The sequence below is a fragment of the Sesamum indicum genome, unplaced genomic scaffold (assembly GCF_000512975.1).
Source record: "Sesamum indicum cultivar Zhongzhi No. 13 unplaced genomic scaffold, S_indicum_v1.0 scaffold00422, whole genome shotgun sequence".
Classification (NCBI taxonomy): Eukaryota; Viridiplantae; Streptophyta; class Magnoliopsida; order Lamiales; family Pedaliaceae; genus Sesamum; species Sesamum indicum.
In genome coordinates this window covers 1-15,839 of record NW_011628310.1, presented here as the reverse complement: position 1 = coordinate 15,839, position 15,839 = coordinate 1, and the positions used below count along the sequence as shown (strand labels likewise).

At 38.5% G+C, this 15,839-nt stretch overlaps 3 protein-coding genes across 9 annotated transcripts; 1 reads left to right on the top strand and 2 right to left on the bottom strand.

The window, feature by feature from the left end:
- Nucleotides 1-169: 169 nt before the first annotated feature.
- Nucleotides 170-1,609, top strand: LOC105180222 (ammonium transporter 1 member 2-like; the record flags this gene model as incomplete). The annotated part of the gene is given in 1 exon segment (XM_011103896.2): nucleotides 170-1,609. A coding segment is annotated over 1 exon segment (1,099 nt), but the record flags the coding sequence as incomplete, so codon positions are not given.
- A 1,377-nt stretch (nucleotides 1,610-2,986) lies between these two features.
- Nucleotides 2,987-9,639, bottom strand: LOC105180221 (putative pentatricopeptide repeat-containing protein At2g01510). Of its 7 annotated transcripts, none has more exons than XM_011103893.2 (8): nucleotides 9,592-9,639; nucleotides 8,869-8,989; nucleotides 8,684-8,760; nucleotides 8,044-8,131; nucleotides 5,562-7,966; nucleotides 5,118-5,442; nucleotides 4,276-4,478; nucleotides 2,987-3,499 (listed from the first exon to the last, which is right to left on the bottom strand). In XM_011103893.2, the coding sequence occupies exons 3-5, from the start codon at nucleotides 8,691-8,693 to the stop codon at nucleotides 5,584-5,586; spliced, it is 2,481 nt and encodes an 826-aa protein (XP_011102195.1). In that variant the 5' UTR covers nucleotides 8,694-8,760; nucleotides 8,869-8,989; nucleotides 9,592-9,639; the 3' UTR covers nucleotides 2,987-3,499; nucleotides 4,276-4,478; nucleotides 5,118-5,442; nucleotides 5,562-5,583. The 7 variants fall into 7 exon arrangements, with proteins under 7 accessions (XP_011102195.1, XP_011102197.1, XP_011102190.1 ...); XM_011103895.2 differs by having other exon boundaries at nucleotides 8,869-8,946; nucleotides 9,592-9,634; XM_011103888.2 differs by having other exon boundaries at nucleotides 8,869-8,914; nucleotides 9,592-9,633.
- Nucleotides 9,640-12,046: 2,407 nt separating this feature from the next.
- On the bottom strand, nucleotides 12,047-15,831 carry LOC105180214. Its single transcript, XM_011103887.2, has 4 exons — nucleotides 15,379-15,831; nucleotides 13,707-15,092; nucleotides 12,885-12,999; nucleotides 12,047-12,523 (listed from the first exon to the last, which is right to left on the bottom strand). The coding sequence occupies exons 1-4, from the start codon at nucleotides 15,829-15,831 to the stop codon at nucleotides 12,288-12,290; spliced, it is 2,190 nt and encodes a 729-aa protein (XP_011102189.1). The 3' UTR covers nucleotides 12,047-12,287.
- Between the last annotated feature and the right edge of the window lie 8 nt (nucleotides 15,832-15,839).

Genomic DNA, 15,839 nt, shown 5'->3' with positions numbered 1-15,839 from the left:
GTCCATACCAAAGAAAAGTAAACACAGATTAAGAGACAAAAAAATAAGGTTACTGTATGCACTTTGTTTACATAATATAAAAAATAAAAAAATAAAATAAAATGTACTTTGTTATTTTCAGTTAGTTTTATTTCCTTATTCATGGATGGTTTGTGTATATGTTTTGGTTAGGTATTACTAGCGGGTCAATTGCAGAAAGGACGCAATTTGTGGCCTACTTAATTTACTCCTCATTCTTGACCGGTTTCGTCTACCCCATTGTGTCGCATTGGTTTTGGTCGGGCGATGGTTGGGCCGGGGCTGCCAAATCCCGCGGAGACCTTCTTTTTGGTTCGGGAGTCATTGACTTTGCCGGTTCAGGGGTGGTTCACATGGTCGGTGGCATAGCCGGTCTATGGGGAGCCCTGATTGAAGGTCCAAGAATTGGGCGGTTCGACAGGTCCGGCCGGTCCGTTGCCTTGCGTGGCCATAGTGCCTCGCTAGTGGTGTTGGGGAGCTTTTTGTTGTGGTTCGGATGGTACGGTTTCAATCCCGGTTCCTTTTGGACCATATTGAAGTCATATGGGACGAGGGGGCCCTACTACGGTCAGTGGAGCGCGGTCGGGCGGACAGCTGTGACGACGACATTGGCTGGGAGCACGGCTGCGCTGACTACCCTATTTGGAAAAAGGTTCCTGGTTGGGCATTGGAATGTGATTGATGTGTGCAATGGGTTGTTGGGGGGGTTCGCAGCAATCACCTCAGGGTGCGCGGTGGTGGAGCCCTGGGCAGCTATCATATGGGTTTTGTGGGCGTCTTGGGTGCTGATCGGGTTCAACAAGCTGGCAGAGAAGTTAAAGTACGATGATCCACTGGAGGCAGCCCAACTGCATGGTGGATGTGGTGCATGGGGTGTGTTGTTCACGGGATTATTTGCCAAGAAGGCGTACGTGAACGAGGTGTATCCCGATCGACCAAATAGGCCATACGGGTTGTTCATGGGCGGTGGTGGGAAGCTCTTGGCTGCCCAAATCATCCAAATTCTGGTGATCGTTGGGTGGGTCACGGCCACAATGGCACCACTTTTCTTGGCACTCCACAAGTTGAAGCTACTAAGGGTTTCGAGCGAGGATGAAATGGCGGGAATGGACATGACTAGGCATGGAGGGATGGCCTATATCTACCACGACCAAGACGACCATTCCAATTTGCCGCAATTTAGGATGAATAGGATTGAACCCAGGGATACACCCACACCCCAACCTTTCTCACAACCTCGTAGTGTGTGATACGTACAGTGAGTGTTTAAATATTCATGATAATCTAATACAATTAAATGAAGGAACGAGTTGCACATATCGAAAATCCAGACTCTTGGCCAAAAGAACATGATGTTTTACTTCGTGTGTTGGTCGCTCTAGCTAGCTACAAACTCTAAATTAAGTGTACTTTAGTTGCTAACATGTGGTTACCTTGTCTTAAATATATAGTTACTTTGTTTTTCAGACAACCTACGGTGTTGGGAGCTTAATTGATTTCCCTTCCTCCTTGTCAAAGGACGTTAATTCCAAATAATACCATGCTTCTATTGTTGACTAATCGGGTGCTTATAGTTTGCACCAACAAATTAGATTTGTTGTATGTGGAAAATTCTAGTTTTTTTCGTACTTGAATCTATCAAAGTGATAAATATATTTTGTGTATAATTTAGAAAGAACGAATCACGTGACTAATATATATTATACTTGGTACCTATGTAATTAATTTGATCATCTATTTACAAATGAGTTTTGTAGATCCAGATTCAATCATCACGTGACTCTAGCTCTCATTGGTCAAAAAGTCCTCAATTAAGTCCTCCTGGCCCAGTAGCACAACACAACTTCATCATCATTGATTGTTGCTTGAAATCTTGTTTTTTTCATGTTCAACATTTGGGAAAATGATGATCATCTTTGTTATTTAATAGGTAACAACGGGTGGAGAAAGAAGGGGCAATTTTCCCTCCAAAATATGTTCACTACACTTTTCCTCCACTTGTTGGTTAATTTTGCCCTCTCAAATCATCATCAGGATCCAAGGAAGCTCGTGAGTTGCACGTCACATTTTTGTTAGAAAGTTAATGAAAATAAATTGTGGGACAAAATTATAAATTTTTGGAGTTACAGAATGCAATTTGGTGAAATTGATAATAATGGAATTGAAATCATAAGTTACGGGACGCATTTTTCTATGAAAAAACTATAGCTCATATCGATTATAACCAGTCGGTTATGACCAAAGTTGAAACAATTATACGAAAAATGTAATACGCATGTCATGTAATTGGTGTACCATTCAAAACAAGTAACAATCATGATAAATATTTTGGAATTTACATTTTTTATAAAAAGAAAACCCTAAAATTTTGTAATCAGCTCTTGAAAGTCGAACAAAAGTCACTATGGAAACAGAGTGTGAACCGTTGCTTTTTCATTAACTTTTTATCAAACAAGCTCTTTTTTTGTTTTTTATTTTCCATATTCTTATCATAATATTTTCAAAAGTAGGCTCCAAATTCAGTGGACAAGATAAGCCATTTTTAGTAATATATTCTCAAATCTCAACTTCCAACCATTTGTCTATCAACTTCTCGTCCACAAGCAGCACACTTGCCTTTTCCCGTCAAATTTGTGGATATGGCAACTAGTTGAGACCTTGTTTGGTTCCTTGCCATCCCTTTCTATGTTGAGTAGACTGTGTGTGAGCCATTGCTTTGCGATTTTGTCTGTTGGTGAATAATGTAAGTTTTGGACTTTGGCAGCAACCAAAGTCGGCCTTAGGTTCTTTGAGATCAAGAACAAGATATTGTGCATTTCTGTCGAGTTGATGTTTTATATTTTAAGAGGGGTGTTGCATTATTGCAATGCATCGTTGAGAAAAGGGTTTCGTAGTAAATGAATTTGATCAGACTTGATTTGGGAAAAAATAGCAACTATGAATGAAGAATTTCGTGGATGTTTGACGATTTCAAATATATTGTTATTCATTTTACTTATTCGTATGTAATTAGTAATATAGGAGAAGATCCCATAAAGTCGTTTGGTTTATAGTTTACCGACATATTAAAACATCATAAGTGCTATATCGAGCACTTATCAAACATCGTATCAAACACAACACGTCTTCAGCATGCCTGGTAATATGTTCAACACAAACTGAGGCTTATATATGGAAAATGAGCAGTACATACTCTTGCAATTTGCAAAGTGATGGCAGTAAATGTGCAAAGAAGTATTATGGTGAAGAGCTCTCTTAGACCTTCAACCAGTTCTTGAAGAGCGTTTCGTCTCAAGAGGCCTTAAGTGCAAGTGTAGCATAAGTGGCCATGGTTGTCTTGGCAGATGGAGCTCGGTGGAGAGGTTAAGATAAAATGAGCTACTATGAAAGGCTACTTCCCAGTGCTAAGGGCATCCAGGAGTAACTATTTCGGTTCATTTCTGATGAACGGTGCAGACTTAAACTTTTTCAACTGTATCGCCTGTAAACCATACAGTTACAAATACGTAAACATGTATGTATATATATATGTATATGAGAAGATGAAAGATTCATACATTTGTGATGACTTTTGAGTAAGTTAGAGGATTCAAAATAGCAGAAAAAGTTTAAACTATAATTACATAGACATCCATACGGTTTGGCCATATTGCAAAAAGATCCTTTCTGCAATCATGTTTTTACAGGACAAATTCTCTCGTTAGTCCCAAACAATTCTACCCCCAATTCGGAATCTACAATATAAAACATCACGGCTCGAGTGCAGTGTAATTCTCATAAATGGTATATGACATGATTTTGATCTTTCATCCACTGCATTATAGCTTTAGAAATCCTGTTTGATCTCCATCAGTTTGCAATTGTCATTCCAAGATTTGCAAACTCGGCTTTTGCAATGCTTTCACATAATCAGGAGAACTTGAGAACAAATAAGGTGATGGAAGAGCCAAAATCCCAAAGCTATGCACTTCCAAAGAGCTTAAGGGCCAATATGCAAATCAAGTGTGAGAAGGATAAAAAAGAACCAATTTACTTTTGCTGACTGCACAAGCAATGTCAATCCAAACAAGATTTGTAGTTTTTTACCAATTGCACCAAGTCCTAGAAGTTCAGGCTTGCATGAAGTGATGGGCAAAGATTTTCTTTTTACTTTCCAGGAATATGTTTGATTAACATGAATATGTTCTTTAGGCATCACATAAAATGTTCTATTTGATTTGTATTGGTTGTTGATGAGGGATTGTTCAAAGAACTTACCCTGTGTGTGAAAGGCAGCTATACAGTCCGGCAGCAGTAGATTTTCCTTGCAGAGTGTTATGGAGCAAATGATTCAAATGCTGAGATAGACCGTCTATCAGAATATGCTGAAGTTATATTAATAGTGGCCTTCCACCAGTGAATGCATCCGTGAAGCACGGTATTCTGTATCTGACCAGCATCTTCGGAAATTCATCCATGTCCTGTACAACACACCAATCACCAGAGCTAGATTGTAATCATCAAATATCCATCAAAGTCAGAAAGACCCGTCGTTTTAGAAAATTAGAAAACAGGAGAACAGATACAAAATGCATAAAGTAATTCCAAACAGCAACCAATTTTGTATGTTTTTGCAAAAAGACATCCTAGGAGTTAAGTTTAAGATATCATCTTGAGCAGACTTATGTTGTGTAGCATAAGAATGTATCTTCTTTTATGTTATGACAAAAATAAAACCTTCACATGTTATGGAGTTTTATCTCGCAGAGAAATAAAGAGCGCAGCAATTGGTGGGAACTGAAGAAGAGTTTGGAACAATCTCTATGCTCTCATACACATACATACACATTTAGAGAAACTGCAGACTATCTCTAGAGATAGAAAAAGAGGGATGCGAAATTCAATAGAATATAAATGGAACAGAAATTACAAAATGGAAAGAGAGCAACATTAAGAATATTGAATGTCGGCAAGCAGCATGCGGACAAAAAATGGAATTGTGAGGTCAGGAGTTGATCATGTACAAGAGGTTCTCCAGGAGGATAAAAAGAGAGATGGATATGAACAATAGAGGATGGATAATCTAAAAACTAAAAAGGAACTTTTGCCAGATTTAGTACCATAATTTACGCGAACTAATGGTGCCGTCTTTATGAATCAGGGAAACCAAGCGATGAAACGAGGCTTGTTTGTTAAAGAGATGACGGGGCCATCAGAGTGACTGTAAAGTCAAGCAAATGCATGCATATAACTTGAATCGTACCATCAGCAGAGATTATATGTCCGGTCCCATCGTACCATTTCTATCCATTTGAGTGGCAACTCAGGTTTAGCACTTCTCTTTTGTACTGGCCAGGAAGATGAAATGGGGCTACAAACTTTCAGTTGGAAGGTCATGTAGATGGCTCAATGGTCCTCCTTATCAATAAATGAAGTCACTTCAAACTGCAATAGATGCAACAAGACCATCCATATAGCAAATCAACCATTCAATAGCTTGTAGTTGGTTTTCATGCTTGATAGGATAAAGTTGAATGAGATAATCAAGTTTAAACAAAGTGCACCTGTAATGCTTCTTGATGCATGTCACCAGTAATCCCCACATGAACAAGCCCCATCTTTAAAATGATGGAACCTACTAAAATCCCTGACTGTAATTTCCCGTTGAACAACTTTTGATATCACCTTTATTGCAGCATGGCAATCTACACAAGCTCTTAAATTTTTCATCACAAGTATAGGCGTTCGCTCCGGCATACTGATGAGCGCAAATGCAATTGCCAACCTTTCACTGTGATATTTAAGTGATTCTGCTTTCATCTCATCATTCACATTTTGAAGGGCACAACTTAAGTGAGGCTTGTAGCCTTCCTCTTCCATTCGCTTCCCCAAAGTGTCAATCTTTTTTCTTATCTCATCATTCAGTGGATGTGTCCTGTCATTGGCAGTGAAGACATGAACTTTACGTCCAACTTCTACCCAACTATAAGCAGGCACTTTACGAACTCCGCGTTCTCTCATCGCCTTCTTTACCTTTGCCATATGTTCCCAGTCCCCTGCCTCTGCATAAATATTAGACATAGTAACATAGGCAGCACCATCTCTAAGCATGTCGAGGTTAAAAAGTGCATCAGCAGCTCTCTTAGCAAACTCTTGATTCTTATGGATCCTGCATGAGTTTAGAATTGATGACCACATGATTTCATCTGGCTCAACTGGCATTTGAGCCATCCATGCCTCTGCTTCCTTGAATCGTCCCCTTCTGCAGAGCACATCAACCAAAGATGCGTAGTGTTCTTTCTGTGGGGTGAGTTTGTAAGTCTGAGTCATGATATTGAAATACTGCCGTGCTTCGTCGACACACCCAGAGTGGCTGCAGGCAGTTAAAACACCAAGGAAGCTAACATGATCAGGATGAACACCCGATTCTACCATCTCTTTGAAGGACCTCAGAGTGGCTTTGCTATCTCCATTCTGAGCATATGCTGAGATCATTGCATTCCACGAGATTGTGTTCCTCTCAGGCATATTTTTGAAAATTACGATTGAATCCTTCAAAGATCCGCATTTAGCATACATGTCTAGGAGTGAACTGCCGCAGAAAACATTTGACATGAATCCAGCTCTGATTATGCACGAGTGCAATTGCTTACCGAGTGAAAGCAAAGCCAAGTTTGCTGAGGCTCTCACAGTACTTGCAAAAGTTGCTTGGTCCCCACAAACACTATTGCTACGCATTTCATTGAACAGCTTAAAGGCTTCATCATTGAGGCCTTGTTGAACACAGGCTGAAATCATGGCAGTCCAAGCAACAGAGCTTCTGTCAGCCAAATTTTCAAATATAATATTGGCTTCATCAAATCTTCCGCATTTAGCATACATGTCTACGAGGGCATTTCCCACTTGAATTTCTAAATCAGCTGTTGTCACAAATGCCTGCGTGTGGATTTGCCTTCCCATCTCCAAATCTTGTCTATTTGACGCTATACTCAACATAGTTGCAAACGGAAAGTTTCTTCTGTCGAACTTGCTTAATCGTAACTCTCTGAAGAGACTGAGAGATTCTTCTAGTTGCCCATTCCAGACATAACTTGTTATGATAATATTGTAAGAAACACCATCCAACTCTGGCATTTCATCAAAGAATTTTCTCATATTGTCCATGTAATCATGCTTGGAGTAAAAATCAAGAAGCGCATTGCCAACAAATACATCCCAGACAAAGTTAGCCTTAATCACTAGTGCATGGACCTGTTGTCCGACGGTAGTAACATCCAACCCAACACAGGCACGTAAAAGTGCAGCAAAAGTGAAATCCGAAGGCCTAAAACCATAATGCTGCATTTCTGAAAAGAGCTCTATTGCTTGTTCATTCAACCCTTCTCTTGAACACCCTGTTATCATTGTGTTGAAAGTAATGGTATCTCTTGTAATCATGCCCTTAAAGAGCTGAAAAGCTAACTCAAGACCTTGGGATTTGCAATAAGAATCCACTAAGCTGTTACAGACTGCCAGATCGGAGTCAAATCCTAATCTAGTGATTTGAGCATGGACCTGATGAACATCCTTTCTTGTAATTGTTTCATCACAGCCCGATAACAGAGTCGCAAAGGTGACATGATCTGGTTTCAACCCTGTCCTAAGCATCTCAACATAAAGATTAAAAGCTTCCATAGGTTGTTTATTCTGTGCGTAACCTCCAATCAGGATCGTCCAAGACACCGCTGTTCGGTCACCCATCTTATCAAATAACTCCCTAGCATAAGAAAGATCTCCTGACTTGAGGTAGCAGGAAATCATCATGTTCAAGGAGCATGTATTTTTTCGGGGCATTTGGTCAAACAGTTGGCGTGCCTCAGAGATCTCGGACCTCCTAAGAAAATTCTTCAGCTGGAAATTGTAGCGACTAGTCTCCAAGTCAAACCCTGTTTTAATGGCACGGGTGTCTACCAACTTCATGCCATACTTGCTGCATTTTTCATACTCAGTTTACATCAAAGAAAAATATCAAGATGAGGAAGAACAGTAATAACAATCATCACATACCTATTTGTGCAGTAGAATCGCTTTACAACCACCATGACTCTATTCCGCGAATTCACAGCCTGTAAATTGTTCATGTGGCTAAATTGATCTGCAGATGGGCATCAAGGACAGATCAATTTAAGACCAGAAACAATAAACTGCCCACAGATTTTCCCATCTTAACACAAGAAACAAGGATGCAATGACTTTGCAATAAAGGAAGCGTCCACCAATTACTACACAAACAAGATACACTCAAGAAAAAATTCAAGCTACCTTATACAGGTTTTCTAGATTAAGTAGCAGATAATATGATAGCTAGCACCTCATTTTGCAAAAACACAGTCATCATATGATTACAAGGATGCAATGAAGGATCCCAACAATGAGCTACAAAAATTCATAGTTGCTTGCTAAAACTTTCCTTTAGCAAAGAAAACAAAATATAAGGCACAAGAGGGTTGCTATTTTCTTCTGTTGAATAAAGACAAAGCACTGCCTAAGTTCTCCAGCATCACTGGTAAAGTATGATACCCTTGAAAACATAACCAGAAAGTTTGCAGGCTCTTGTACTAAATATGGTAAGTAAGATGTGGAAATTGAGGCAGATGTGGAGGGAAAGTGCCCTCACTATATTGTCAAACACTAATCATTGACTCACCTCTCATCATTGTTATGCCGCCCTTAAAATGATTCCACAAGCTCTCGACATAATCGATCTGTTGCAAACTCCTCCCTCTGTAAAATCAAGAAATGAAGTATGAAGAACTTATGGTAATAATTCCAACAGGGCTTTTCATATTCTCTCTGTTTATTTCTTAGAGGAAAAATGACCAATGTAAGTACCTTTTCTCTTTGCATATTCCTCTCCTGTATGCTTCTGTAAAGACATCTGCTCCCAGGAACTCATGTCAGTATGAATGGCTTTAATGCAGAATATCAAACAAAGAATCATGTAAGTTTTGAGCTGCAAAATAACACAAGCATGGACTCAAGTTCAGATAACTTTCTCCAAAAATATTTAAAACCAGAGAATTAGACAAAAATCCCATGTCATAAAATTCAACAGAAACACTCAAATAGAATAAGGCCCTTCATAATTTTAATTAGAAAAAAAAAAACAGACAACAAACAGTATGGAAACCCCAAGACCACAGCAGAAACAGCAAAAACTCATCATAAAGGATGAATGTAAAACAGAAACACTCAAATAGAATAAGGCCCTTCATAATTTTAATTGAAAAAGAAAAAACAGACAACAAACAGTATGGAAACCCCAAGACCACAGCAGAAACAGCAAAAACGCATCATAAAGGGAAAAATGAATGTAAATAAACAGGCACTACGTTGTGAAAGGGCTGAACAGAACTTTGGAAGTGCAGACAAAATTAAACTACAGAACTCAGATTAACAAGAAGCAAGACTACACTCTGAATTCCTTAAGAGGATCAAATATATGCTTTAAAACTAGTCTCTAACCAAATAACAAATACGTAACTCTATAAATACATAGAGAGTGAAACCCACATAGAGGTGATAATGAACTTAAAGATTCATTTCATCTTTTACCTTTTCCTCTCATGCGGAGGCTTATGCTGAGGTTTCTTGGTTTGTCCTAGTTTCTTTTCCTAAATGTAATTATGGTGGGGTGGGAGCTGGCAGGATCGGGTCGGGTTGAAATGGATAAAATTTCTTGGGCTTTGAATATCTGAACCAAATTATGACATGGACCGAAGAAGGCCAGCCCATTACTCCTTTGCCAGGTTCATCAGCCCCCATTACTCTCCTCTCTCCACCACCACTCCGCCACCTTCGCAGCCACCTCCTTCCCTCTGCTGCCAGCAAAAATGATCGAGTTCTTGAGTATTCAATTGTTGGGAAAATTTTAGTTTCGCGTAATGAAACAACATTTTAAAATATAAAAATTTGATTTATAAATTAAAAGCAATAAGCTACATTGGAACAAAATATTATATTATTTATGATAAGAAAATTAAATAGTAAATTTATCTTAACAATTTTCAATCTAATAAAAATCATAAATTTAACCTAATTGTTGAATTAACTACTTGTGTTTAAGAAAATATACGCCACATGTCAGTGCACCGGATAGAATGTAATTTCTTCCAAAATAAAACAGTTGCACTTCTTCAAACACTCAGAAACCTATATACTGAAACTTAAGCTCAAAAGCTTAGAATTGAGATGGAAAACCCGAGAATAAGAATTGAGAGAATAGAGTGTTGTTTTTGGTTTTTGTGTGTACCAAATGGGAGAGCTCAACTAGAAGGAAATTACTTTGTTTAATTTTGATGCAGAAACTGATGCATTTCCTTAAAACCCGGCGGCCAGCGCCGCTGAATTTATTCTCAGAACCTTCCGCTTCTATACAGATTGGTAATGCTTGTTCATATTTGTGATTCCTAGTCACGTCCTATGTGTCTATGTTCATCGGAGTTGTGGGCATTTCTTCCCAGTTAAGTGTTTCTTTAAGAGGAGAAGAGCTTAATATAATCGAAAAGCTGTATGATCAAGGTAAGAATCTTGAAATAGACTTCTTCCTAGCCCAGCCCACTTGTTCAGAAAACTGTTGTTCCTCTGACTAAAGAGCACAATCCAGGAGCACATTGTCTCATGTTATTTTCAGATTATGATTTGCATGCACAGTTGTAGATTCATCTGCAGTCTTGGCAGAGATAGCAATTATTCAGCATCAAAATTGGATCAGAATCAATCAGGAAATCAGCTTGCTCAACTCTCATCAGCTGGGCTGAGAAGCATGTGGGAACAACTTTCCAAGCAGTATACTGAACAGTATGAACCGAGTATGGAAAGCATCTTGCTTTCCAGTGCTGGTGCAATACAATCTCTCTCTGTTAACCATACTGATGCATGCTTCACCACATTTCCTTGTGAATCAGCTAAGGAAATTGGTGTGGAACTTAGATGACTATAGCTTGGAAACAAATCCTGATTTGCACTGAAAAAAATTACATAAATTTCAATTTCACCCCCTCAGTTAATATTTATACATAATAATTTTATAATTATAATGGGAAAAATATAATAATATTAACGTCATTCCACAAGTTAGTATAATTTAATTGTATTTGGTGGTTTGACCTTTTTAATGAATTTTTGAGTTATAGCAAACGAATGTGATGGGGTTCACTTGTCCTTAGTAACCACAATGAGAAAATAATCATTTATTATTCACTAATTAGGTTTAGGATAGGGGTGATGAATCATTGTCAATTTTAAGCTTCCAAAAGTTTGTTTTCTAATTTAGTAAATAATCCCAATTATAGCCCATCGTCCCACCTTACACAATAAATTAGTACAGAGCCACAGATAATTCAATATTTGAACCAAGAATCTTACAGATTAAAGTAGATGACCTGATGTGAATTTTCTTTTGATTACTTGTCATCAAGAAATACACGACAAAATTAGAGTGATGAATTCCTTATAAGATATAATAATCACCATTAGTAAATTGAAAATATTTACTCTCATTCACTTATTACTAACCTTTTACAACTCAAATAAATCTTTTCTAACTAAAAGGTGAAAACATACCTCTGATGCATAAGATAAAGTAATAAATAAATCTTAGAAATATGTGAAAATTGTTTTCAGGGAAGTTCAAGACGACCAGTTTATGGTTTCAAACAGGGTGCAACCAAAGTTGCATTGCACCGATGCGGACAACACACACATGAAACATCGTCATTTCACTTTTATGTTGTCAACATATTCCTATCAAACGGCTCACAATCCCATTTTCGTTCTAGTCCTGATTCCTCAATCCACGCCGGCACACCCCATCCCACCCAGCAGTAATGTAAATACTTCACCTTAGACACATCAATCATCAACCAAGGAGAATATCATCACTGCATCACATACATATCCAGCAACTCAGGATCGACATTGCTCACAAAACCGGATATTCAAATGAGAGGGATGAAATTTCCCCCATCTTGGATCGAGAAGGATGAAAATGCACGTGCTCACAATCATATTTTCCTATATTTTTCCACTTCCCTATCTCGTTCAAAGAAACCGATAGAACCCCCTTGTACAGATCGAGGTTTCAGGTTATCATACAAATGTACATCGAATCAGAATCTATACAAAATTACATTAATTCTTTCACAAGGTGGTCAACCTACCAAGGTTTTGATGGAAAAACAGTAATCCCCCTCTTGTAGCTCGAAAAAATTGGCCATCTTAATGAAATATGATTGTTACTACTCCGTCGGTTAACCAAGAAAAAGGGATGCAACTGTACCCGGAGCCTCTGAAATTTGAGCTGCTTCTGCAATTCTAAGAGCCATCATGGCTTTGTAAGTAGCTAAGTCCGCATTTTCCATGAGCATTTGGGCTCGTTGACGCTTTTGAATAGCCAATCCCTCAAATCTGTCTGCAGCAGCTTTAGCTTCTTGCACTTTGTGTGTGTTGTTTTGTTGTTCCAAAGCATCTCGTTCGGCTGCTATTGCTGTAAGACAAAATTCATAATCAATATTAGCAAAAAATGAACCACTGAATACAACACTTAACAAATTTAAGCAAGGAATAAACTTATTGATCCCCAAAATGGCGTCATCAACAACAATGGTAATTTCAACAAATACTTCTCAGCCAACTGCATGAAACCTTCCAGAAATCATCCTAGTCAACCCCAATCATCAGCAAATTTCAAAGAGCCAATATGTATATCATAATATTGGGTATTAACATCAGAATATACTGGTGATTCAGTAAACTACTGTGATTTCCCATTCAACATAAGATCTCAATATCACATGCATGGATTAATCTCATTCTGACAATATACAAGTGTGTTTTGAGACAAGCACCTTGCAGCAAAGGGAGTTGTTTGCCTCTCCCACCCTGACTTGCTTGCCGTTTGAATGATCTTTTCTTCCGCAAAACGGACTTTGGTAGCACTTGAGTTCTTCTAGGCTGGTATAGCTGCCAACAAAAGAATTGTTTGTTAACTCCAAAAACGATGTAGCAGCACAGCAAAAAGCCAATCATTAGGATATTCTGAAACTAAACAACTCAGATAATCAGGAAAATGTTGCTTACTTCTTTTTTTACGACAGACGGTAAAGGTTCAAAAACCCCAGAGAACAATTGAAAATAACATAGAAATGCATGGGAAAAGGTCAGAAACGAGTAGTCGGTTCAAATACGGTTCTAGGCTCTAGCCAAAATTTGACTAGTCAAATCCAGTTCCGCAAAACTTGGTTAAATGATGCTTACGAAAAAAATTAACTTGGGATAAATATAAGAACGTCCCTACATGCATTAGGAAACATGAGATGCCTCAATAATCTTCACAGAGAAAGTACGTAAACGAAAAAGAATAAAAGTAGGCTGAGACATAAGGTATAACAGAAGAAGTTCAAGGTATTAAGTAATTCCACTAGAAAAACTGAAAAAACTATGGCAGCAGCAAAGATACCAATTGTTGAATCCTCACATAAATTTGGAAATAGGTAACAAGTTTTAAATGGATAATAGTAGGAAATCCATTCCTTAATCAATTGTTAACATACAAAAGCAACCATATAATAGGGGCATTCTTTTCTTTAGTCAGAACATTTCCTGGTAAATCTACCCATAACAAATCAACAATCATACTAGTATACCTTTAAAGAAGCAAATCTATTTACCTGGAAAATCCTTACTAAAGCAGAGCGCTTCTGTTTCCGCTTTTTAATCCAATAATTACGGATAGCCTCTATAACTTCCCTTCTCTCAAGATGCATACAAAACTCATAGGCTGCTTGCTCATCAAATTGCTCATCTGGATTGCAGTGAAGCCCTTTCTCAAGAGCATCAATGATCAACTCAAAACTCTCAGGTTTGACACGTTCTCGCAGCTCCTTTCCTGCATATAACTCGTCATTCAATTTGGTCAGCCATTCCTCATCATCGGAGTCCATGTCATAGATGGCGTTCTTCTTCACCAAAGCCCTGATTAGCTCATCATCTTTCACAGTAATGTACGAATCAGGCCTCACATATGGCATGTAACTGGTATCAACAGGGTTAGACACTTCTTGCACCTCCGGTACAGGAATAAAACTAGCTGCAGGGGACTGCATGTTCCGTTCAGAGCATTCCTTATAAAGTTCCTTGAAAATTGACCAATCTTGTTTATTAGGAAACTCAAGCTTCCAACCACCGTCTGCTGTCCATATTACAGCATGAGTGAAGCGGTTAGAACAAGATGGCCTCATGACCTTTTGTGCAGTCAGACAGTATCGCTTTATTCCACCCTTCATAACAGCAAGAAACCATTGCTTGGAAGAGGATAATTCTAACGTGATAATAGCTCCTTCTTCCCGATAACACTTGTCTGTTTCTGTAATTAACAGGTTAGCAGAACATCTACTGGCACATAGATCCTGTGTCAACACCACTGTGCCAGATTTTAGCTCTTTAATGTTTGCAGTAGAACTCCTCTTACCTGAGCTCCTAAGTAAACGACTAGGTGCTGCAGCAGATAATTGGACGCTGTCGTTTCTAGCTCTGAAAAAATCTGAAGATAAAGCACAACTAGCTTTCTGTGCTCGAAAAGCTGATGGTGGTCTACCTCTCTTACGCCTCAAAGAACTCCTCCGTTTCTGGATATTACGACTGTTTCTTAACTGCAAATTTCGAAGAGCAGATTTAGGTAATCCAACGGCTGAGTGTGACAACGCCCGACTCTCTGAGGTATCATTACCAGATACTACTGCATCAGTGTATGATATGTCTCTTTCAGGGGAAATTTGATAAGCTACTGAAATACAATCTCTGTGGTCTCTCGAAGGAATTTGAAATGAGGTTTCTCCAGCATCATCAACCAGATCTGTCACTTTCTCATCATTCTCATAAATATCTGTCGAATGTGCCACAAGCAAGCAAGCCAAATGCGCAGATCTAAGGTGCATACTTGTTTGCATACGTATAAAAAAAGATGGGATTGAAGTAAAATCGACAGAAATCAATGGTATCAAAGACCGGGATCCTGAAATTAGGCAAATACCAGGGTTCTTGGCAGTAATAGAATCCTGCAACAAAAAGATCAGAAATTATATATCGTCAAAATAAATTAAGGCAAGTTATTGAAAACCTTAGTATTCTCAGTGGCAACTCAGACCTCAAATCAACTAATGCATTTTTCTAAACTGTAGCTAAGGTTCACCCATGAATTCAAGATTGAGTCAATCTTTACAATGCCTGGAAAATGCTCCCAAAAGAGAAAAATAACTATATAACACATGATTTACAAAATTTACCATTATTGAGCAAGTACACTCATAATTTAGAAGTAACATTACAAGAATAATCATTTACCTGGAGAAAAAGCACTCCACATGAGGAAAATGCGTCAAAAATTGGCTTCGAGAGCACAAATGCACGCAACCGCCTCATTCCAATTCTAACCCTAGTCATGTAGCTCAGCAGTGAACTCAAGAAGCAAGCAACCCAATAGCCGTAATCATAAGAAGACCCATTAACAACTATAGCAAGTTCTTGAGACCTGCTAACAGAATCCCAGAAGTCTCCACAAATTTCAAACGATTCAGTAGCTCGGGATTTTTTCCTCCATTGTTTCCTTACAAACTTCTTCCCGTACCTTTTATCTTCTGTAAGGCCCAACTCCATCCTCATTCTCTTTCTCCTATACACAATACCACACATCCTGTCCACATCTTTTGCTTCCACCATACCTTCCGATACACGTTCTTCTGCTCTAGCTTCCGCAGTCATGTCCACAAAAGCACCATTTTCGTTGTCTTGCCACATGTCCTTGC

Excerpts from the sequence above, each read along its gene's own strand:
- LOC105180221 (XM_011103888.2), bottom strand. Across the intron at positions 8,761-8,868 it reads GGAATATGCAAAGAGAAAAG|AGGGAGGAGTTTGCAACAGA; the intron begins GTACTTACATTG and ends TTGATTTTACAG. Across the intron at positions 8,132-8,683 it reads CGGCATAACAATGATGAGAG|ATCAATTTAGCCACATGAAC; the intron begins GTGAGTCAATGA and ends GCCCATCTGCAG.
- LOC105180214 (XM_011103887.2), bottom strand. The coding sequence starts at position 15,831 with ATGTGGCAAGACAACGAAAATGGTGCTTTTGTGGACATGACTGCGGAA. Across the intron at positions 15,093-15,378 it reads GTGGAGTGCTTTTTCTCCAG|GATTCTATTACTGCCAAGAA; the intron begins GTAAATGATTAT and ends TTTTTGTTGCAG. Across the intron at positions 12,524-12,884 it reads ACAACTCCCTTTGCTGCAAG|CAATAGCAGCCGAACGAGAT; the intron begins GTGCTTGTCTCA and ends TTTGTCTTACAG.